Source organism: Neofelis nebulosa, chromosome 16 (genome assembly GCF_028018385.1).
Source record: "Neofelis nebulosa isolate mNeoNeb1 chromosome 16, mNeoNeb1.pri, whole genome shotgun sequence".
Taxonomy (NCBI): Eukaryota; Metazoa; Chordata; class Mammalia; order Carnivora; family Felidae; genus Neofelis; species Neofelis nebulosa.
Window position 1 is genome coordinate 40,835,387 of NC_080797.1, and position 22,097 is coordinate 40,857,483.

Genomic DNA, 22,097 nt, shown 5'->3' on the forward strand with positions numbered 1-22,097 from the left:
GGGCCTTCCAGGTCCCTTCTGGCTCCGACTAGTGCTGGGACCACGCCATCTAGTCTCCCTGGGACACAGCATCTCCGTCGCCGCTCCTCAACTCCTGTGTGGTTTGGCCTTTAAAAGGTACCTCTCTTTTCTGGGGATCCGTCTCCCCGCCACCTCTCGCCCTCTGGGGGTCAAGTGACCAACGCAAAAACATTTTGGCCAGCTCACTTTTCGGGGGCGTTTGACATACCTGCCCTTTCCTGTCAAACGGGAGAGACATGGTCCCTAACCTCCCGGCAGCTTCTGACTCTCTCCCTGCCCCCCTCCACCAAGACAGCGTCTGATGTTTCACCAACTGCCCCTCCGGCCTGTAAAAACCAGAGCTGAAGCTGCACCTTAACAGCAGTCCTGACAGCCAGGTGGGGGGAGGGAGGTTCCCAAAGGCCGCTGCCCGCACCCCGCAAACTGGCCGCCCCGTCTTCCCGGTCGACGGTGGCATCCCATAGCGCTGTGCGACGGGGGGTGAGTTGCTTAGCCTCTCTGGGTGTCTCTTCCTCAAATCTGCCACGAGGGTAGTTGGTTGTGAAGATGAAGGGACGTGATGTGTGCGGAGAGCCTGGCACATCCTGAGAGCCCCGTAAACACTAGCAATGAGTATCACTCTCACTGCCCACGGTGGCTGACCTTGGGCGAGGTTCTCCAGCCCGGAACCTTCTCCTTTGTAAAGTGGGGGGAAGTGACAGGACGGCCGAAGTACCCTGCACCGCTGGAGGGCTCAGGGAACCGGTGTGGTGGTTCGCGAGGGCGGCCCCGCCGCCCAGCGCTGTCCTGAGACACTCACCGCGGAGGTTTTCTCGGAGCGGACGAGTGTGTCAATCGAGGAGCGAGGAATGTGATAGGTCCCGGCAGCTGGGGGAGCCGGAGCATATCTGGTATGTGTCTCTGGAATGATTTGGGGGCAATTCACCGAAGTTGGAACTTGAGCCCTGAACTGCCCGGGACAGAGAGATAGGGAGCTGTCCGAGCGCACACCCCCCGCAGGGGGACCTGGTGCGGGGGCGGGAGGCGGCTTACACGGCACAGCGCTGCTGCTCAGGCCCGCCCTGGAATGGCCGTGAACTTGTTGTTTTTCCACGTCATTTGCTCTCAAATGTGCTATCGGGCCAGGCGATGCTAACCCTGTGGCTGCAGGTCCCTCCTCGTAACAAGCGATTGTGTGTTCTTCAGAGGTGGCCACGGGGAGGAGGGGGCCCGGCCCGCGGAGGTGGGGGAAAGGGAAACAAACCGCTCCTTTACAGTGAGCTTGCGTGTCCCGGAGCCAGCTCCCCCCCAAAGCACATGCCATTTCTGGCTCTTGAAGGGGTTAAAAGGCCTCCTGGAGTCAAAAACAAGCAGGTGTCCCACCGTGCCAGATACGCCGCCTAAACCGCTTCCAGCTTTTTTTTTCCCCTTCTGCAACAAGTCTGTGATCAGCCACGGGACAGAGGAGCCAGCAGCCCGCCTGTGACAGGCATCAGGTTAGCTCGCTCCCACTTGGGTGGCGCGCCCAGGATATAAATCCAGGCTCGGGCCCCCGCCGCGGCTCCTCTCCCTGCACACTCAGGAGAGGGAGTTTCCTTGCGAAGACCTTTCCTTTATCTGAAGCCGCACAGCCCAGCGGGCTGCACTGACTTGTTGGAGGCAGCCGGAGGCAGCCCCACCGAGGAAGCCTGCTGGGGTGGCGGGGAGGGCAGGTGTCTGTAGCCCAGAGAAGGACAAGGCCCTGGGGGGCCCCAGCCCCTGGTCTCGTCCCAGGGGAGGTCTCTAGCCACCATAGACCGCATCATGTGGGCCCCGGGGTGCTGCCGGCTCTGGTCCCGCTGGGCACAGGTGACAGTGTTGCTTCTGCTGCTGGGGGTGCCCCTGAGAGGCCTGGCAGTGCCACCCATCCGCTACTCTCACGCTGGCATCTGCCCCAACGACATGAACCCCAACCTCTGGGTGGACGCCCAGAGCACCTGTAAGCGGGAGTGTGAGACGGACCAGGTGAGTGGGAATCCAGATGCCGGACGCGGACCACGTGAGTGTGTTAGTGGGGGCCGTGGGCTGGGGAGGCTCAGGAGCACCTGGCAGGGCCCAGGAACACAAAGGAAGTTGGGCCCCAGGCCGCATGGAGATACGTAGGGCATGATGTCTGTCCGGGTCCGAGGCCCCGATGAAGAGGTGGGTGTGATGTCCAAGCCCATCAGGGATGGGGAATCCTGGGATTCCCAGTCTCGTGTTTGCCGAAGGCTGCTCGGAGCCAGAACTAGGCCAGGCGTGTCATGTGGTCTGGCCCAGCCCTTCAGCCCCCCATCAGCAGGTGAGAGCAGACACTCAGGGCAGTGCAGCGAGCGGCACAAGGTCCCGTAGCCAGGGATGGGAGGGTGGGCGTAGAAGCTGCGTGTCTCTGACAACGGAGTGAGGCCTCCAGGCCACCTGCCCAGGGGTTTGCACCCTCACCCGGAGATCAGACCCGGCTGATGGGGAGATTAGGCAGGAACAGCTCTGAATAGACTCTCTGGTTGGCCCTGGGAGGGAAGTGGAGTGAGCTCCAACCTGCCAGCTTCCTCGGTCCTCCCTTCTGCTCTCATCAGAGCAGCCTGGGCCAAGCAGGGCAGGGCTGGGTTAGAGCAATTCTCTCCCGGCTCCCGAGTCCAAGGGCCATTCCTGCCCCTCCCACAGGGGATGGAGAGCGTGCTGGTACCTAGCAGCTGCCTGGACAGAGGCGCTTCCTGCCGGCCTGGCCAGTTCCTAGGGCTCGGGGCTGGGCTGGGCTGGGCTGGGCTGGGCATCACCGGGGCACGGGAGAGACCCTGGTGTGGCCTTTTCCAAATGCATGGAATCTCCAGAAAAGCCCAAGATAGCCCTGCAGAGAGTGGCCTCTGCCCCATGGTGTCCAGGGGACAATTGTCAGACCACTCGGGCCAGACGCTGGCAGTGAGCGATGGTGGTGACAGAGGAAGGGGAGATAAGGAGTGTGGAGGCAGAGCACTCCCATTCAGCTGAGGTCACGCGGTTCACTGGCTACATTTGCAGGGAAGTCTGTTTCAGTGGCTCAGGCTGGCCTGATAAATCAGGTGGCGCGTGGGACAGGGAGACTCTGGCTGATTTGGCGTGTCTTGGGGAAAAGGCACCTGTGTGGGGCTCGGGATTCATGAGCCTCTGGGTATATTCTGGGCCCTTAAGCAAAAACTGTTCTAAGAATTCCTCCTAGGTTCCCTGTGCCCAGAGACACCTGCCCCTGGTCTCTGAGGACCCAACCTTTCAGAACCATCGGGGTCCTAAAGGAGCTTCCTGGGCGAGTTCTTAAGGAATTTTATGACCCTCGGGCCAAGGAGCCGGGTCTCCTGTCTGTTCCCAGTCCCTCCTGCCCTCCAGCCCCCACTGGGTCTCTCGCCCTCAGACCCCAGCTCCGAGATTCGCCCATCCCCGGACCAAAGCCTTGCCTGGTGTGGCCCAGAAGTCTATGCCAAGCAAGGGCTGCAAAACAAAGTCCCCATTCTGAGCCGAGAGGGGAAAACAGTAAACAGGTCAAGCGGGCAGGCTCCACACAGCTCCGGTGGGGGATTTTTTTTCCCCCCTCTTAGCTGATGTGGAATGTCAAAGAGGCTGAAATAAAAGTCAGAACCACAAGAGGCCAGCCCTAGTGGGGAGTAATTCACAGAGCCACTACCAGGGCGAAGGATTAGGACCGTTGCCCGCCTGCCCAGCGAGTACGATGTGTTATTGTCGAAAACACCACGTGAAGTCCTTGTTTGTGTCGGCCCCAGAGCATGTTGCTAATTTCGAGGAATTAAACTAATGCCTTATGTGGCTCCACAGAGAATCAGGGGGGATTACAGCCTAGTAAGTCCTCGCTGACGGCTTTGCTGACCTTTGCCACCCAAGGGAACTGTTTTCCTTGTTGATTTCCCCATGAAACGTCCCACACATTGGAACTGAGCACCCGGGTCTGGCACAGCCCTCCGTGGTGAGACCTGGCATCCTGGGCCTGTCCGTCCTGCCCCTCCCCTTGGCTTTGAGCGAATGCGGTCCCTTCACAGAGCTGTCGTTCCTGACGTGTGCGTGTGTGTGGCCGGCCTCGAACTTCTGCCCTGGAGGTGTCCGATTTTTCCTTCTTAGGGTTTGGTGTGACCTCTTCAATTCGGCCAGGGCGTCCTCACCCCAGTGGAAAAAAGACAGAAAGGCAGGCTCATTTGTTCCAAACTAGACCTCAGAACCGCATCCACCTGGAGCTTGAAGCCCTTTTCTGCCACTTGCCGGCTCTATGGACTCGGGCGTCACTTCTCTGAGTCTCTGCCTTTTCATCTGTAAAATGGTAGTAAGAAAACTTCCCCTCCCAGAGGTACATGGCCTGCCTCTTCTCACACTACTGGCTGTGTGACCTTGGGCAAGTTACCTAATCTCTCTGTGCCTCAGCTATCACTACCTGTGAGGGGAGGATGATGATTGGGCCCACCTCCCGGGCTCGTGATGAGCCTAAGTCGGCAGGCAGAAACGTTCTTCGTGCCGCCCTGGCAGATAGCAGGTGCTATGGATACGCCAGCCACTCTTACTGTCAGCACGTTTGGCTCACGGTAGGCAGTGAACAGATACCGGCTCCCTTCCACGGGAACCGTGGGATAGGGGTGGGGGAAGCCTGTCCACTCGTCCGGCTGGTCCTCACTCGGGCCTCTCGATCTGGCTCCCTCTGCAGGAGTGTGAGACCCCCGAGAAATGCTGCCCGAACGTGTGCGGGACCAAGAGCTGCGTGGCCGCCCGGTACATGGATGTGAGAGGCAAGAAGGGCCCGGTGGGCATGCCCAAGGAGGCCACATGCGACCACTTCATGTGTCTGCAGCAGGGCTCCGAGTGTGACATCTGGGACGGCCAGCCCGTGTGCAAGTGCAAAGATCGTTGTGAGAAGGAGCCCAGTTTCACGTGTGCCTCCGACGGCCTCACCTACTATAACCGTTGCTACATGGATGCTGAGGCCTGTTCTAAGGGCATCACGCTGGCCGTCGTCACCTGCCGCCACCACTTCACCTGGCCCAACACCAGTCCCCTGCCGCCCGAGACCACTGTGCGTCCCACCACGGCCTCCCCGGAGACCCCCGGGCCGGATATGGTGGCCCCCGCTCTGCTCAACCACCCCGTGCACCAGTCGGTCACCGTGGGCGAGACGGTGAGCTTCCTCTGCGATGTGGTGGGCCGGCCCCGGCCCGAGATCACCTGGGAGAAGCAGCTGGAGGACCGGGAGAACGTGGTCATGCGGCCTAACCACGTGCGCGGCAACGTGGTGGTCACCAACATCGCCCAGCTGGTCATCTATAACGCCCAGCCCCAGGACGCTGGCATCTACACCTGCACGGCCCGGAATGCCGCCGGGGTCCTGCGGGCCGACTTCCCACTGTCAGTGGTCAGGGGGGGTCAGGCCGCGGCCACCTCGGAGAGCAGCCCCAATGGCACGGCCTTCCCCACGGCCGAGTGCCTGAAGCCCCCCGACAGCGAGGACTGTGGCGAGGAGCAGACCCGCTGGCACTTCGACGCGCAGGCCAACAACTGCGTCACCTTCACCTTTGGCCACTGCCACCGCAACCGCAACCACTTTGAGACCTACGAGGCCTGCATGCTGGCCTGCATGAGCGGGCCGCTGGCCGCGTGCAGCCTGCCCGCCCTGCAGGGGCCCTGCAAGGCCTACGCGCCTCGCTGGGCCTACAACAGCCAGACGGGCCAGTGCCAGTCCTTCGTGTACGGCGGCTGCGAGGGCAACAGCAACAACTTCGAGAGCCGCGAGGCCTGCGAGGAGTCCTGCCCCTTCCCGCGGGGGGACCAGCGCTGCCGGGCCTGCAAGCCCAGGCAGAAGCTCGTTACCAGCTTCTGTCGGAGCGACTTCGTCATCTTGGGCCGGGTGTCCGAGCTGACCGAGGAGCCCGACTCGGGTCGCGCCCTGGTGACCGTGGACGAGGTTCTAAAGGATGAGAAGATGGGCCTCAAGTTTCTGGGCCGGGAGCCGCTGGAAGTCACCCTGCTCCACGTAGACTGGACCTGCCCCTGCCCCAACGTGACGGTGGGCGAGACGCCGCTCATCATCATGGGCGAGGTGGACGGCGGCATGGCCATGCTGCGGCCTGACAGTTTCGTGGGAGCGTCCAGCAGCCGGCGGGTCAGGAAGCTTCGCGAGGTCATGCACAAGAAGACCTGTGACGTCCTCAAGGAGCTTCTGGGCTTGCACTGAAGCCCTGGCCCCTCCCCGGCCCCCTCCCTGGCCCTCGTCCACCCACCCGCCCCCGACGCCCCTTGGTCCAAAAGCTGGGCAAGGTCAGGTTAGACGGTCTTAGGCCAGCAGGGAAACAGCAATCGGTGAAAAATGGTGGAAAAAATGGCACCAGAGGTTCTTAGATCAACTAGTCTTTGGGTTCAGTAAGGGGCCCGTATTTTCTTTAGCTGAGGGGGACAAAAGGAGAAGCCTGTAGACGCACATTATTCCTGGTGACCAGTCTGCTTGTGTGGATGACCCTCTCTCTGCTGGCCAGCCCCCTCTGCTGGCTCCCCCTGTCCCCAGCTGGCTCCCAGCCAGGGGTCCAGAGAGGGCATCTGCACGGTGGTCACCGGAATCACGGAATGGATTGGTCTGCAAAAGGGGTAGGTGGGGAGAAAAGGAGGGCCCAGGGACTCGTTGGACAGATTCCCCACAGCCGCTATGGGCAGAGACTGCTTCACGTGAGGGCTTGTGGGAAGTGGGAAGGGCAAGGCATGGTCTGACCCAGCACACAGCTGGCCCTGAGGTGGCGGTCAGCCCGTGCCTCAGCCAAATTGGCTCTGTGGTCCCTGAGGCCACCATGGCACCAGCAGAATACACGTGTTCTGTGTTTCTCCTTGGCTTTATTGATTGGTTTATTGACGGTCGATTTATGAATTCAGCTCTGTTCAGTCCAACTCAGTGGGCGCTTTGTGAACACTTGCTGGGTGCCAGGTGCTAGGGCACAGAGAGGTATTAGTCACCGCCCAGCTCCTAGTTGGCTGAACGTGAATGTCCAGATCCCAGGGCTCCCACCCCCACCCCCACCCGGCCCGAAGCAGACCCATGGCTGGCCCTCCCCATTTGCATCTGCCACTGGCTCCCTTGGACAGAAAGCAGATAGAAGCCCCAGGATCTGTCCTGGTGGGAAGGGAAATATAGGAAGAGGAAAAGTCGGGGTTGGGGGGAGTGGGTAAGTGAAAGACGAAGAAGGGAAGGAGGAGGGGAGACCGGCCTGGGAAAGAAAAGGAATGTTGCTCGATGCTTCCATCTGGTGGTGGCCTTGGGAGCTGCAGGGACCTGAGGAAAGCTCTAGGTGCAGCCCGGCAGGGCAGGTTTGGGGATGGGACAGCTTGTTGGTGACTTCTTGTTTCTGGACTTCCTGAACAGGACCAGCCACCCCCTCCCCCCCACCACCACACACACACTAAAGGACTTGAGAAAGCCACCGTCAGCTCTACATCTGCCCCCCATCCCTCCTCAGCCCTTCATTCTGTCCTGGCCCCTCCAAAGCTGAAGAAGGTCATTGTGGAGCCTTCCTCAAATGTAGGGAGGAAGATTCCAATTAAAAGCTCATAGTATCAAAAGCCCTTCTTGTGTGATTTGTTTGGGTTAATGCGTGTGGGTGGGGGGGTAGTGTCATTTGCTCCGGTGACCTTGCAGGAGGGAAGTCTGGCCAACAGGACCATATATGGGTGACAGAGGGACACTAACATTCACCCCACTTTGGAGCTCTGAGGCTCCTTAAATGCAGTGCTCACCGCAGCTCAGGAAAGCTGAGGCCAGAGAGGCCAGGTGACTTACCCAGGAAGATAGGGGGCTTAGGCCCGGATGTTCGGACTTAGGTCCCAGGCTCCCTGCCCGTCACGACAGCATGGCGGGCCAGGGGCAGACTCCACTGATGGTGTCGTGTTTGGAAGCACGATGTTGGAGGAGATGTGAGTGGGGCAGGAAGAGGCAGGCTGCCCAGCTGTGGCTCCTTAGGGGGCCTCTGGGTGAGCCCGGGTCCCGAAGCCCTACATGTGCTCAGAGCACAACGCTCTGTTCCCAAAATGGGGACAGCAGCACCTTTGGTGTCGGGCGCCTGTGGCTATTCCCTGTCCTGGGAGTTGTGGCCGTGGCATGCCCCACATCTCGTCTGTCCCTGAGGCTGTGAGCCGGCCGAGCACCAGGGACCCCTGCCCCCTTTCCACTTCCCCGGGGGTTCTTCCGGGAGGAATCCACACCCAGCCCCATCCAGCCTGGCCAGGTCTGGCCCATCCCTCCTTAGAGATAATTCCTGCAGGAAGGAGGAGGCCGGGATCGGGAGACAAGTTGTTCCCCGACAGAGAAGAGAGGCCAGAGGAGTGGGGGCTTCTCAGGTCACCTTGGGGAAGATGCTAGGCACAACACTTAGCCACCAAGGAGGTGTGAGCACTAACCCCAGGCCCCCTCCCTGCTTGGGTCAGGGAACCAGGGAGGTAGGGGAGGACTCAGCTCCTCACCTGCCCTCAGCAGTTTGGGGACGTTCTGCTGCACCTGCTTCTAGGCGGGGGTGCCCCAATAAATGACACACTGCCTTAGAGCCTGAGGGGTCAAGTGTCCACATGCTAGCACCTGTCACCTCCCTTCTCCCCGCCCCCTCCCTTGCACGGATATGGGGCCTGAGCCCTAGTGGCTGCCTGGTGGAGGTGTGACATTCAGGGGACACCAATTTCAGATCCACCTAGGTCTGAACGCGGGCTCTGACACTTTCCCGGTGCCTCTCGGAACCTCAGTTTCCTCGTCTGTAAAACAGAGGGTGATAAGTGCACTTCCTGGAGACTTGGGGAGCTTGACCCTGTTAACCTTGCCAAACCGGGAGAAGGAGTCTGGCACAGATGGCTGTCCCCAGGCCTCCTCCTTGCCCTCAGCAGCCCCCTGGCCAAGGGCAGGTCCCCGGGACCTAAAGCCCTCGCCTCATCCTGTGGGGCCTAGGGTTTCACGGACGCAGTGAACATACAGCTTCAAATATTTTATTCTGTTGCTCACAGAGCACATTCAAACTGATCATCCCTCACGGGCTGATGTGGGGTTCAGAAACTATAGGCACTTAGGGAACGGGCATCTATTATAATTTTGGGCCTACGACATGGCATTCAGTTTTTCGTCCTCGAAACCAAGCCTGAGTCTCTGATCTCCGTTGCTCAAGTGTTACCCAGTAACTGACCTCTGATAGGTGCTCAGTAGAGCTTGAGCTAAATTCCCCGGGCCTGGTTGCCAGGTAAACTGGGGAAGCTCCCCAGCTGGGGCCCAGGACACAGTGAAGCAGGTGTGTGTGTGGGGGGGGGGCGGGGTGTCGGGGGATTGAGCTCCCCTCCAGCTCCGAGGCCAGACTCACCTGCCCCCCTGTCTACATGGGACACTCGCTCCTTCCCTCCTTGCATCCGTTGGCTCCCCTCCCCACCCTCCCTGCTCCAGTCCATCCCTCTGTTCGCCTCTTCAGAGGCCTGGTCTGGCGCCGGCTGTCTCCGGACCAGCCTGAGGCCTCTGGGGCAGGACAGCTTGGCTTTTTCCACCCTCCGCCTCCCCCAGCACCTCCAGCCTCCTAGGACACTCTGCTCCATTGTCTGGCCAGCTGCTCCATAGTCTGATGTCACCCCCTGGACAGTGGGGCCAGAGAGCAGGGACCAGGGGCGGAACCTGACGAAGAAAAGGGAGAACAAACACACAGCCACATGGTGATTTCCTTGGGGGGGGGGGTGGCGCGGGGGGGGGAGAACGCGTGGTCGCCAACGGTCCTGTTGTAACAACAGCAGCACCGAGCGGGTGCTCAGACACCGTTTCTTGTTGCTTCCGCCACAACCGTACAGGACAGAACCCTGCTCTGCGGGCGGCAAAACTGAGGCTGGAGGGGGCCCGAGACTTGCCCACAGTTGCCCAGCCGCTACGTGGCAGAGTCAGGACTCGAATGTAGGCCATCTGCTTCTCGCAGTGTAGGACACGCATCCAGCGCGTCGGCCACACGCACACGCGCACAGACGGCCCGCTCTTACGACGTGCCACGTGCCACGGTACTTCTATCACACACCTAAGCAGTCGTGGCCGGCATTCCTGAGCGAGACATCGGCCTTGCGCCTACTCGTCCTCCGAGACTCATCTCCGCTGTCCCCCTTTGCGCTTGCGCCATCCAGGCCAGAAGCACCGCTTGGGGGCCCCCCCGTGGCTCGCGGGGGTGGGGGGCCAGCACCCAGGGCTCGCCAGGGATTTGCTGGATGAACAAAGGGTCCCGGGGCCAAGGGCCACGAGGTGCACCAGAAGGCTCCAGGGCTGGGAGGGGGCTTCTCTGGGGTCTTCCCTGCTTTTTCCCAACTCCACTTCCTGATACCACTGCCTCCTTCCCCTCCTTTTCCTCCCTCTCCTCTCCCTCTTCTTCCTTCTCTTCCTCTTTCCCCTCCCTCCCCTCCTCCTCCCCCTCCCCTTCCTCCTCCTCCTTCCACCGCCTCAAGGAGGCTGAAGTCTCTCTCCTGCTCTGGGAATGTGTGATTAATATAGGCAGGATGGGTGGTAGGGTTCCTGGGTCCTATTCTTGGCTGTGGCCTCATTCTGGAATGTGCCCTGAGGTCAAGTGACACTCATCTCTTGGGCTGAGGAAGGAAGAATAACCCTCCAGCTGGCATTCTCCGGAGGGAGAGGGAAGGGCAGGCAGGTGGGCAGGCCCACCACCCCTCTCCTTCCCGCCTCTCTGGCTCCTGAGCTCTTCAGCATTTCTATTTCAGGGTTGAGTAGGAATCTCTGTGTCCACATCCCAGATTACCCCAGGACAGGACTATTGGCATCGCGGTCTCCCGCAACACCCTGGCCACCCTCAACCCCACTCAGGTGAAGGGAAGACAGGACTCAGCTCCAACATCTCCTAGACCGGACCCTCCTGGAGGTGGGACCTCTTTCCAGCACGTCTGTTGGGGGTGGGGAGGTGTGCTTGGTTGTTCCCTGCCCTTCTCAAGTCTTAATGTTACCAGAGACTTGACAGGATGTGAAGATGTACCCATCCTGATCATTGGTTTGCGGTCTTGGTGTGAGGGATGCACCCCGTTCTGTCTGAAGATGGGAACTGTTTTGTCTCCTTTCTGTGTGGGCAGCGAGGAAACAGGGGGGACTGGGGCATTGGCAGGGACCCTCAGCAAGAGCGAAGCACAGCCCCCCAAAAGAGGGAAGGGACACTTAACTGATGACAGCTCGGATCAGGCACTTTATTGGTTTTTTGTTGTTTTTTTTTAGTTTATTTATTTTGACGGGGGGTGTGAGTGGGGGAGGGGCAGAGAGAGAGAGAGGGAGAGAGAGAGAATCCCAAGCAGGTGTGTAAGAATGGACGCTTTCTCTTCTGCTGACGAAGGGTCCAGAGGGCAGCTGGAGAGGAGGGTAGAGAAGAGACAAAGAACTAGAGACACACACAGAGAGAGAGAGAGAGAGAGAGAGAGAGAGACACTCTAGGTTGTGCAGTTGGGGGCCAGCAAGCAGACACAGAACGTAGTAATGGAGTCAAGGTGGGAACCTCTGGGACATTCACGGAGGCTCTAAGAGTGTTTCTCCAGCCTTCGTTCCTGGCCTCAACACCTCAGAGCAGGGAGCTGAGCTCTTACGGACTTCCTATTTCAAGCACTAATCCACATCTCAATGCACCACAGGGGCCAACAGAATAAAAGGGGATAATAGCCCTGGAGTCTTGATGTGACCAAATAACTCAGATTCAGAGCGGTCCTTAACAATCATCGTAACCAAAGGTTTCACCTTATGACCCTAACAAGAGGAGAAAGCTGGTGTTCATGGTTGAGCGCAATGCAGCTTTCGTGAGACTTGCACAGACGGTGACTCGTCCCCGCCTCAGAAGGTGGGTGCCCTTTAGCAATCAGATGCCCCTTTACCATGACTAATAGCTAACAGCACCTAATATGTGCTCATACAGTATCTCCTTGAGTCTTCACAACCCTGTGAGGTGGTTATTACTTACCACGATTTTGGAGACGATGACATTGGGGGTCAGAGAGATTGAATAGGTTGCCCACGGCCCCCTGGCCGGGCAAGGAACCAAGCCTAGGTCGGTCTGGGAGACTCCAGAGCCCGTGCATTCAACCACATGTACAACATCTTCCACCACAGAAGAGTGAAGTATGGTCTGCTCTCGCTTTTGCTTCCTCTCTCCTCCCCGTGAATCCAAAATTAAGTTTCACTGCCTAGGATTCTCATGAAAATGCATGTTTTGAGGCCAGCTGACCTCCCCTAAGAAGGCTGAGCACAAGCCCTCGAGGCTAAGCCACAGGAAGAGAGAGAGTGGGGGCGAGGGAAGATGGGGGGGGGGTCAAGCCCCACCTCACAGAAGAGTGGAGAGAGTTCAGGTTGTTCCCTATGCTTAATGCTCTACAGATCTCACACAATCTTCACAAGAACCATAACAAGTGGGACTTTTCAGAGAGGAAATCTGGGGCTGCGTAGCTTTAAGAGGGTGAGTTCAAGGGTGAGTTTGGGATTCAGTTCAAAGTCCTTCTCCAAAGCCCATATTCTTTCTGGTACAGGGTTACTGGGAATAATTTTATTTGGAGGCTTAATGAGGCCCCTAGAACATTCGTACTTGCCTCTTATAGCAGTTACCAAGGATCCCGTAGGGAAAACTGTGCGGCCTTAGAGCTCCAACCCTGCTGGGGAAGGTGGGCTGAGGCATGGATGAGACGCTGGGGTTTCCTGTTCTAAATCCAGATGCATGCTTCTTTCAGAGCAGTGATGCTCTCTCAACAGGCACCGGTCCCATGAAGGGGCTTGGCCAGCTTGTGGCGGTATTTTCATAGGATGACGGAGTAGCTCAGCTACAAAGGAAACTTAGGGGAGCCTAGGCAAGGGCATTGACTAGGGAGAGTGACCCAGGAGAAAAGTTACTTGGGGCTGTTAATTTCTGGCTTAGATATTTATTAAGCTTTTCCTCCAAAGCCTCATTCTTTGATTTATGCTCAACCTGGAAGATAACTGTAGGCATCCAAAAAGCCAAACTGGAAAATGCAACAGCTGAGCTCTGAAAAGACTTGTTCCCTTGGTTAGTAGAATATGGGGTTAGAGGACTGGCAGGTGGGCGTGCCCTGGGGGTGTGTGTGCAGTGAACATACCCGTTCCACCCACACCGCTTCGGTGTGCTAGCTGGTGCTACCTGCTGGGAGCCCTGATATTTACAAAAACAGAGTTTTGTCTCTAAAGGTAAGAAAACAAATGAGATGACCCCTAGAGGGAGCTTCTAGCCTGAGGAGGTTTCCAGGGTAAGGATCTTGTAAAGATATGAATTAGAGTCATCCCCGTGTGCAACCTACTTCCGCTCTTGGACTCCTCACCAGATCTCCCCATCCCACGTCTGGGTTTGATGAATAAAGTTCTAAACCAGCTCTCTTTCACGGTGTCTTTCTGGTCAAAAGTTGTTACAATGAGGGGCACCTGGGTGGCTCTGTTGGCTGAGCGCCTGACTCTTGATTCCAGCTCCGGTCATCATCTCACGGTGTGGGGGTTCGAGCCCCGCATCGGGCTCCGTACCGACAGTGCGGAGCCTGTTTGGAATTCTCTCTGTCTCCCTCTATCCCTGCCCCTCCCCCATTCGTGAGCACTCTAAATACATACATACACACATACAAACTTGGAACAAGGAAAACACTTAAAATATCCAAAGTCAAAGACAGCTTCTCCTGGGAGTGATGGGCTGCCAGCTGAGCTTCCAATTTGGATGCCCTCTGCCTTTGCGAACCCCAAGGCTTAGCACACATTCTTCCCGCTGTGGACACATCAGATGGAGGAAAAGGACCAGAACCAGGTTTTCCCTCCACCAGGGCTGGGACTTGGAGGGAGACCATGCTTCCCCGGATGACCCATTCTTTATCACTTCATAACTCCCCTTGCAATCTAGAATCCCTCTGATGGACACGCCTCTCCTTTTTCTGTACATATTTCCACATTCTCCCGTGTATGATTATTTGGGCATGGGTGTTATCTTTTGTTAGAATGTAAGCCTCTTGAAAGGTCCTAAATGTTTATATGTATCATCACCAGTTCCTACGTCAATAGATGCTCAATAAATATATTGAGTGGATGAAACAGGTGTTGTTTGAAATGACATCTCCCTTTGCCTGAGACAATTTAGGGACCTGAGTGGACTCGGACCCCAGGGAGGCTCCTGAGTCAACCTCACTCTTTTGCTATGTAAGTACTAGAAAAGCCCGGGACTGAAGACTTCAGGGATGTGCAGCACCTCGCGTTACCTCTCAAAGAATCTGAGTACCCAGAGAGTAGTAGTGATGTGGATAAATACAACTAGCACGTGACCTTCAACTCTCACAGCCTACTCCACCGTGTTTTTGCCGATTTCCCTTTCCTTGCTGTGCCGGGCAAAGGCTGATATTCAAATGAGGTTAGGGTTGCCGAGGAAACCACCATGCTGGGTACTCAGGGGGTCTTGTCACAAAGTGCATTTTAGATCATGTCCCCTAAATAATCAAGTATGGTTCTTTCATAAAGCCCTCCTATTGAGGCCAACCAAAGGAGCAGGATAGTGTAGTGGGGAAGGATCACAGACCTTGCAAACAGAATCCCACAGTTCAAATCCAATCCTGGCTCTACTGGCCGTAACTGTCACAAGCTTCCTGCTTCCGTTTCTTTATCTACAAATGAGGGAAATAGCACAACCTTCAGAGGGTCCTTATGAAAGTTAGGTGAGTTAAAATGTACAAGTGCTTGGGGGCACCTGGGTGACTCAGTCAGTTAAGCATCTGACTCGTGATTTCGGCTCAGGTCGCCATCTCACGGTTGGTGAGTTCGAGCCCTGCGATGGGCTCTGTGCTGTAACTGCGTCGAGCCTGCTTGGGGTTCTCTCTCCCTTTCTCTCTACACCTCCCTACGCATGCTGCCTCTCTCAAAAGTAATAAATTCTTTTTTTTAAAAAAAAGTTGAAGTGCTTAGGACAATATCTAGCATGTAGTAAATCTGATAAAGTGTTGGCTATTATTACTGAGATTCTGAGTTTGGTTATTCCCTCTGGACTCCCTAAGAGTCCAAATAATGCCCAAATCATCATCACCAAATAAGCAGCATGCAAGGTACAGGCACAGCTACCTACCCTCCCTCAAAGTCTGGAAGAACACAATAGCCATCAGGAAAATGTGATGTGCCCGTGCCAGGTGTAGTTGTCTTGGGTCCCCGAAATTCTGCAAAGCCTCCACTAAGGGGAACTGATCTCCAGGACAAGTCCCAAGGCCGTGTGTCCAGAGGTGTCCTCTTTCACTGTTCTCTCACCTTTCCCAGATCCTGCAGGAAGGGCAGACAGAGGAGATACACCCTAGCCACCTTCCTACCGGCTGCCAGACCCTTCCCCTCTGGCAGAGGCTCCTGGGGAGGTAAGGTCTTACCTCCATCTCTCTATTCCTTTTACGCAGAATCTGAAAAGTTCTTTGAATAGTTGTGGCTCAGATAATAAGTCTCCTTCCCAAAAAACATCTCTTTCTAAAGTACTAAATAAATAGACAGATAGATAGATAAATAAAGTTTCCTTCGTATCTTCCGATCTGTTGTAGGTTTCAGGAAGATGACATTCCCTAGGTGAGCTTCTGAAAACTGGGTGGTTCTTAAAGTCCTTAGTTAAAGGGCCTCAGGTGACACCTTAGTTTCTAGAAAGGCCGCCCAGGGACCACAGCTGTCTTAAGCACTGGATTGAAGTGGTTTGGAAATCCCATCATGTTTCCTAGAAATAGAAAGGAGTTAGCAGAAAGTCGGTCCCCAGGACTCTACCGAACTTTACCTTGACAGGTAGTTTACAAAACAAAGAGTGTTCTTTTTGGGAAAAGAGCTCTGGGATCAGTAGGCAGATCTGGATAATCTGAGTGAAAAAAGATGGGGTGCCTGGATGGCTTAGCCGGTTAAGCGTCCAACCTTGGCGCAAATCATGATTTCGCGGTTGGTGAGTTCAAGCTCCGCGTCAGGCTCTGTGCTGACAGCTCAGAGCCTGGAGCCTGCTTTGGATTCTATGTCTCCCTCTCCCTCTGCCCCTCCCCCCTCCTCTCTCTCTCAAAAATAAATAAACATGAAAAAAAAAAAAGAAGAACAGGCACACTCATTACAAAACAGATCGAAATCCAACTTTCATCCTTGCTAGCAGTGAATTGGTGGGCGGTGGAGGGTTGGCGAGGAAAAGCAGTCTGAAAGGGGTGCTTGCAGGTAGAAACAGAGGCGTGAGGCTGCATCGCAGGGCATCGGGGCTACAATGGACCATGTGATTCCATTTCGTGACCTATACTGACAGGAGTATCCAGTGTTCCCTTCCATCAGTGTCCACAAGTCCTCCATGTATACCCATTTGCTACAAACTAAGCTAGACTGAGGCCACGTCCGTGCTTGCCACATCTCTTTCTCCGTGCGCCCAAAGAGGCGATGGCCCCGGATTCTCCCAGCTCTCCCAACAGTGCTCGGGAAGGAAAAGGAGACTCAACAGCTCTAGGAGGGCATGCGGAGACCCAGGGTTTTAAAATAGCTGCAACCTGATGGCTGGCAAGGAAGTTTATGTTTGACTTGAACATCCAGGACCTAAAAACCACAAAAGCAATGCCTAGCTTCTTCTGTAAATGTGGTCTTTCCACACTTATTCTCGAAAGACTCGAGTGTATAGACAGAAGGGATGCGACCTACACTATTTGCCAAGGTTTGTCTAAAAATATTTTACACCTGTTCTCTGTTCTGCACACTGGTCATATTTTATCAGTGAAGTAAAGTACTCGTAATGCCAGGAGGAATGTGTTTTTCCTTCCAAGTCCTCCATGTTTTTCCCTTCTGGAAAGCAAACCTCCTCTTCGTTTCTACCTGCACTAAAATAAAGCTAGCACCATTATCCGTAGGACGTATCTGCCACCAGAACTACATTTAACTACTCCTATTCTCAAGCCAGTGTTGTTTAAATAGGAACCACCATTTCAGGACTTTTCACAACAGCACGGACCGTTTGGCTGCTCCCAAAAGAAACGTCCACTTGTATTCTGGGTTTAAATCAACTTGCTGATTGAATGAAAAACAATGCTGAAACATGGGTTTCCCTACCCACGCCTCAAAACTAGAGACACACGCTCGGGGGTATTTATCACCAAAACATGAATCAAATCGCTTTTAGGATATTACTGTAGGATTTTTATTGAATTCTCGGTGGATGCAAATTACAGATGGGACAACAAAATGTTGATATAACAAATGATGGTTATGGTTTGCATTTACATTTCTGATTTCAGAGGTCAACAAACTGAGGGTGAAAGTCAGGACTTCGTGCCTTCTAAATACTGTAAACCCCTAAGAACACATGTTCCATTACCTCACTGGCAACGTTTCATAGCGAGGGGATTAGCACCTCAGGAACTGCCTGAGGAAGTATATTGATATCATCGCACCCATTCTGCAGATGAAGAAACTGAGTCATCTGAGTCAAATAACTTAATATGCTTAAGGAAGGAATTAGACTCCATAGCCCCCAGGCATGAGCTGCCGCCTGATTAAATGTTTTCTTCTAGGGTTTGCCCGATTGTGAGATGATCTCAAAGCTCCACTTACGGACTATGTATAAAGCAAGTCTTCTAAAATATAAATCTTGAACCTCAAATATTGAGAAATATTTAGTAGAGGTTTACTACTTCACATTCCACTAACAACATGACTTTTAGCCCAAGCTAAACCTCCAAAAGCCCAGCCAGGGGTTCAGCAACCCTTAGTCCATCCAATTCTAACCCTAAATCCTAAAAATTGGCACTCAGCCTAACGAAATTTAGTCCATATAGAAACTACTGAAATTCTTTTCAGCCATTTTAAAAACAGGTTTTTCTGGGGCTCCTGGGTGGCTCAGTCGGTTGAGTGTCCAAATTCAGCTCAGGTCATGATCTCACAGTTCGTGAGTTCGAGCCCCACGTCGGGCTCTGTGCTGGCAACTCAGAGCCTGGAGCCTGCTTTGGATTCTGGGTCTCCCTCTCTCTACCCCTCCCCCACTCATGCTCTGCCTCTCTCTCTCAAAAATAAACATTAAAAAAATTTTTAATGCGTTTTTCTGTTTATTGTGCAGTTTAAACATGTTCCAAACTCATAACAACACTAATGGGAATGCAAGTTCATCCATAACAGCTTGTGCTTTTAAAGTGCAACTTTTTACAAATGCTTGTGTCGAGGGCTGACTTTCAATAGATCGCATTGAGGGAGCTGCTCTGCTGTGTCCGAAACCCTAACTCAGAAGCCGGTCATCTGACAATGGTTTAGCACTAGGTTCCCCACGAACCTAGTGCGTTGTGTTAGGAGCCAGGGAGTGGCCCCCATCCCTAAAATGTAATTTTATAAACCTAAGTGTATTTTGATTTTTTTTTTTCAAGGGAGGCTTTCAGAACCAGTTTGGAATAAGAGGTCATTTGGTTTCCTTAGTGTTTTAAAATTAAGGGCAAAAAGACCATTTACCACAATATCTATACATACAGAAGTCACGGATGTCCAAGTAATTTAGAAGAAAAGCACAGGTCCTAGAAACACATTGTTGAAGACAAGAGCAAGGTGAGGAATGTGTGAGAAAAGAGCTGCAGGAGGTCAACAATTATAATTCTACTTAGAAGTAATGGGGCCACTAAGTCTATTGTCTTAGTCTGAGATATCATCCAGTGGCTCTAAAATGAGAGAAGCAACTTACATTACTGAATTAAGAAGATCAACGAAAGCACTGACTTAATGACTTCTAAAAACATTTCCAGATAGCCTGTAATCATAGTGTATGGCCACCGGAAATATCATGTGTATCTCCCCCAATACATCATCAAGACTTCTGAGCATGGTCAAGAACCTTCCATCAGACTCTTCTCATTAACGCCCTTGTAGGGATTCTACCAGCCATGTGGCTAACACATCAAAAATAGTCTTATTCCCCTAACGTCAGATCTTAAGAACAACTAATCCCAGGGAACAAAGCATCAAGTTGAAGAGCCTAAATTCTGGAACTTCACTGAGTTTGAATTCCAAGCCTGCCACTTATTGGCCCCACAATCGTGGGCGAGTTGAACGGTCTCAGCCCCGCTTCTGTGAACTGCGTCAGAACTGTGCATGGCATGTAGTCAGTGCTCTATGAGCATTTGTTACTCAAATGATTTAAAAGGTTTTTTTAAATGGCTTTAACGGAAGTGTTGTACTCATGTTCCAGGTATATGCACAGATACTGATCCAAGGTTCGTTAAACATGAAGAAAGTGTCTTCCTAATATAACACACGAAAAAACTGAAGACCTTGGATCTTAAGTGGCCTCCCGGGCCAAATCAATTAAGCATCAACTGATTGGCATAGTGAACACTATCAACAGTTTTATTCAGCAACGGCGATTTTACATACTTGTCTTCTAATAAGGCTGTTTTCCTCTTACCTGATCTTGCCCTAGCGTTATTATCCTTCTGATAACAGTATGCATTGTAGTCAAGCAAAGATGCATTTGTACTCTATCATACCTATGCTATTTTCTGTGTAGGGAAAGGGTATGGGAGATCTCCAACCAGCATTTTACCTCATTAGCTTGACTATGTCCAACTAGAGATACTTTTTTCTGTATGTTACAGTGACTTTTTTTTTTTAAGTTTATTTAGAGAGAGAGCACACACATGCAGAGAGAGAGGGAGAGAGAGAATCCCAAGCAGGTTCTGTGCTGCCAGCACAGAGCCTAAGGACGCAGGGCTCGAACTCACAAACTGAGAGATCATGACCTGAGCCAAAGCCAAGAGTTGGATGCTTCATCGACTGAGACACCCCTATTTTTTTGAAGTTTATTTCTTTGAGATGGGGGGAGGGCTACAGAGAGAGAGAGAGAATCCCAATCCCAAGCAGGGTCCGTGCTGTCAGGGTGAGCCCAAAGTGGGACTCGATCTCATGAACAGTGAGATCTGACCTGAGCAGAGAGCAAGAGTCGGGCACTCAACTGACTGAGCCACCCAGGCACCCCTACAGTGACTTGTTTTAAAATAACCTACCTCCTAAACATTTGTGCGAATCTCTCAATTAAAATGCCTGTACATAAGACAGCTATATGAGAATGAAATTAACACAAACACACATTGGAACATTTTACACTTAGGACACCTTTGGTTTCACCTTCAAAAGCTAATAAGTTAACCACAGTAAATAAAGATTGTCATTATCTTTAAGGAGGCGTTTTTGTTGTTGTTGTTGTTTTGTTTTTTTTAAGGAGGCATTTTGACTGAAGGTCTACATTTGCCATCTAATACAGGCTTAAAGCTATTCAAAGGAGATTTAACAATACACCTGATTTTAGAAAAGACAGGCAGTAAGGAATATTCTAAACCCAAAGAGCTACTTTTTGGTATCATCTTATTCAATCATCAATGAGCTATGCAATCTGTAAGACAGTATTTTGGACACCAAGAACGGGCCATTCAGAGGCTGCTATACCGACAGTATCCATAGTTATAGAAGTAAAAACAATGAGAAAGACCTATGAAGATAATTAACTCATCAGAAGTGCCTGGCTGGCTTAGTGGTAGATCCTGAGACTCTTGATCTCAGGATTTGTAAGTTCAAGTCCCACGCTCTGGGTATAGAGATTAAAAATAAAATCTTAAAAAAAAAAAATTAACTCATCAAATCGTCAACTAAAACATTTCCCACAAAGGGTCAAGAGTGTGACAGCAGAATGGGGAGAAAAAGATTTGGGACCAAGATGTTAAGTAAGCTTTTCGAAGGCTTTATAAGGTATGCTAGACAAAAGTACCTTTAAAAAAAAAAAATTAACTTTTGAGAGAGAGAGAGAATGCAAGCAGCGGACGTGGAGAGAGAGGTGGACAGAGAATCCGAAGTGGGCTCCATGCTGATAGCAGAGAGTGGGGCTTAAACTCACCAACTGTGAGATCATGACCTGAGCCAAAGTCAGACACTCAACCAATTGAGCCACCCAGTGCCCCTGACAAAAGTACCTTTTGAAAAATTTCCATTCCTGAGGATGCCTGTCTGGCTCCGTTAGTGGAGCACGTGACTCCTGATCTCGGGGTTGAATTTGAGCCCCATGTTGGGTGTAGAAATTACCTAACAATAAAATCTTAAAAAGAAAAATATCCATTCCATGGCTAAAATCAAAACCACAAGAAACAAGTGTTGGCAAGGATGTGGAGAAAGAGGAACCCTTCACACACTCTTGGTGGGAATGCAAACTGGTGCAGCCACTCTGGAAAACAGTATGGAGGTGCCTCAGAAAGTTAAAAATAGAACTACCCTATGACCCAGCAATTGCATTACTAGGTATTTATCCAAAGAATACAAAAACACTAAGTCAAAGGGACAGATACATGCACCCTGATGTTTATAACAGTCAAATTATGGAAACAGCTCAAGTGTTCATTGGTTGATAAATGGATAAAGATGTGGTATATGTCTACATATATATATATATACACAAATATTATTCAGCCCTAAAAATGAAATCTTGCCACTTGCAACGACATGGATGGAGACAGAGAGTATAATGCTAGGGGAAAGAAGTCAGAGAAAGACAAAGATTCTACTCATATGTAGAATTTAATAAGCAAAACAAGTAAGGGGGAAAAAAGAGACAAACTAAGAACCAGACTCTTAACTACAGAGAGCAAACTGATGGTTACCAGAGGGGAGGTGGGTGGGAGGATGGGTGAAAACAGGTGATGGGGACTAAGGAGTGCGTTGGTTGTGATGAGTACTAGGTGATGTATGGAAGTGTTGAATCACCATATCGTATACCTGAAAGTAGTATTGTACTGTATGTTAACTGGAATTAAAATAAAAATTTAAAACATACTTCCATTCCTAATGAGCAAAAAGGGCATGAAAACAGTGCCTCTGAAAACAGTGCCTCTGTTCATTCTCTAAAAAAAAAAAAAAAAAAAAAAAAAAGCCTTCAAGGACACCAAGCTCAAATTGAACTGATTTTTCTGAAGCTAATCAAGACCAACATATGGACCAATATGAAATTTCTCTAGGATCTTTTGGCAATACACACATCCATTAGATGTGGGAGATATTCATATTTACATTAAGCTCAATTACTTAGAATCTGATTGTACGTATTACTGTCCCAGATTGT

The 22,097-nt window shown here is 52.5% G+C and overlaps 1 protein-coding gene and 1 long non-coding RNA gene across 3 annotated transcripts; one reads left to right on the forward strand and one right to left on the reverse strand.

Moving 5' to 3' along the window:
• The first annotated feature begins 716 nt into the window (after nt 1-716).
• WFIKKN2 (WAP, follistatin/kazal, immunoglobulin, kunitz and netrin domain containing 2) lies at nt 717-7,590 on the forward strand. 2 transcript variants are annotated; one of them, XM_058703753.1, is made up of 2 exons: nt 717-911; nt 4,697-7,590. In XM_058703753.1, exon 2 carries the CDS (start codon nt 4,766-4,768, stop codon nt 6,215-6,217), a length of 1,452 nt encoding a protein of 483 aa, XP_058559736.1. In that variant the 5' UTR covers nt 717-911; nt 4,697-4,765; the 3' UTR covers nt 6,218-7,590. The 2 variants fall into 2 exon arrangements, with proteins under 2 accessions (XP_058559736.1, XP_058559735.1); XM_058703752.1 differs by lacking the exon at nt 717-911 and adding an exon at nt 964-2,004.
• A 6,883-nt stretch (nt 7,591-14,473) lies between these two features.
• On the reverse strand, nt 14,474-15,356 carry LOC131498010 (uncharacterized). The gene is made up of 2 exons (XR_009255249.1): nt 15,102-15,356; nt 14,474-14,646 (listed from the first exon to the last, which is right to left on the reverse strand). It is a non-coding gene; the product is annotated as an uncharacterized LOC131498010 (long non-coding RNA).
• Between the last annotated feature and the right edge of the window lie 6,741 nt (nt 15,357-22,097).

Bases quoted from the DNA above. Each gene is read 5' to 3' on its own strand.
- WFIKKN2 (XM_058703752.1), top strand. From the start codon at position 1,804: ATGTGGGCCCCGGGGTGCTGCCGGCTCTGGTCCCGCTGGGCACAGGTG. The intron at 2,005-4,696 runs GTGAGTGGGAAT...CTCCCTCTGCAG, and splicing joins GGGAGTGTGAGACGGACCAG to GAGTGTGAGACCCCCGAGAA.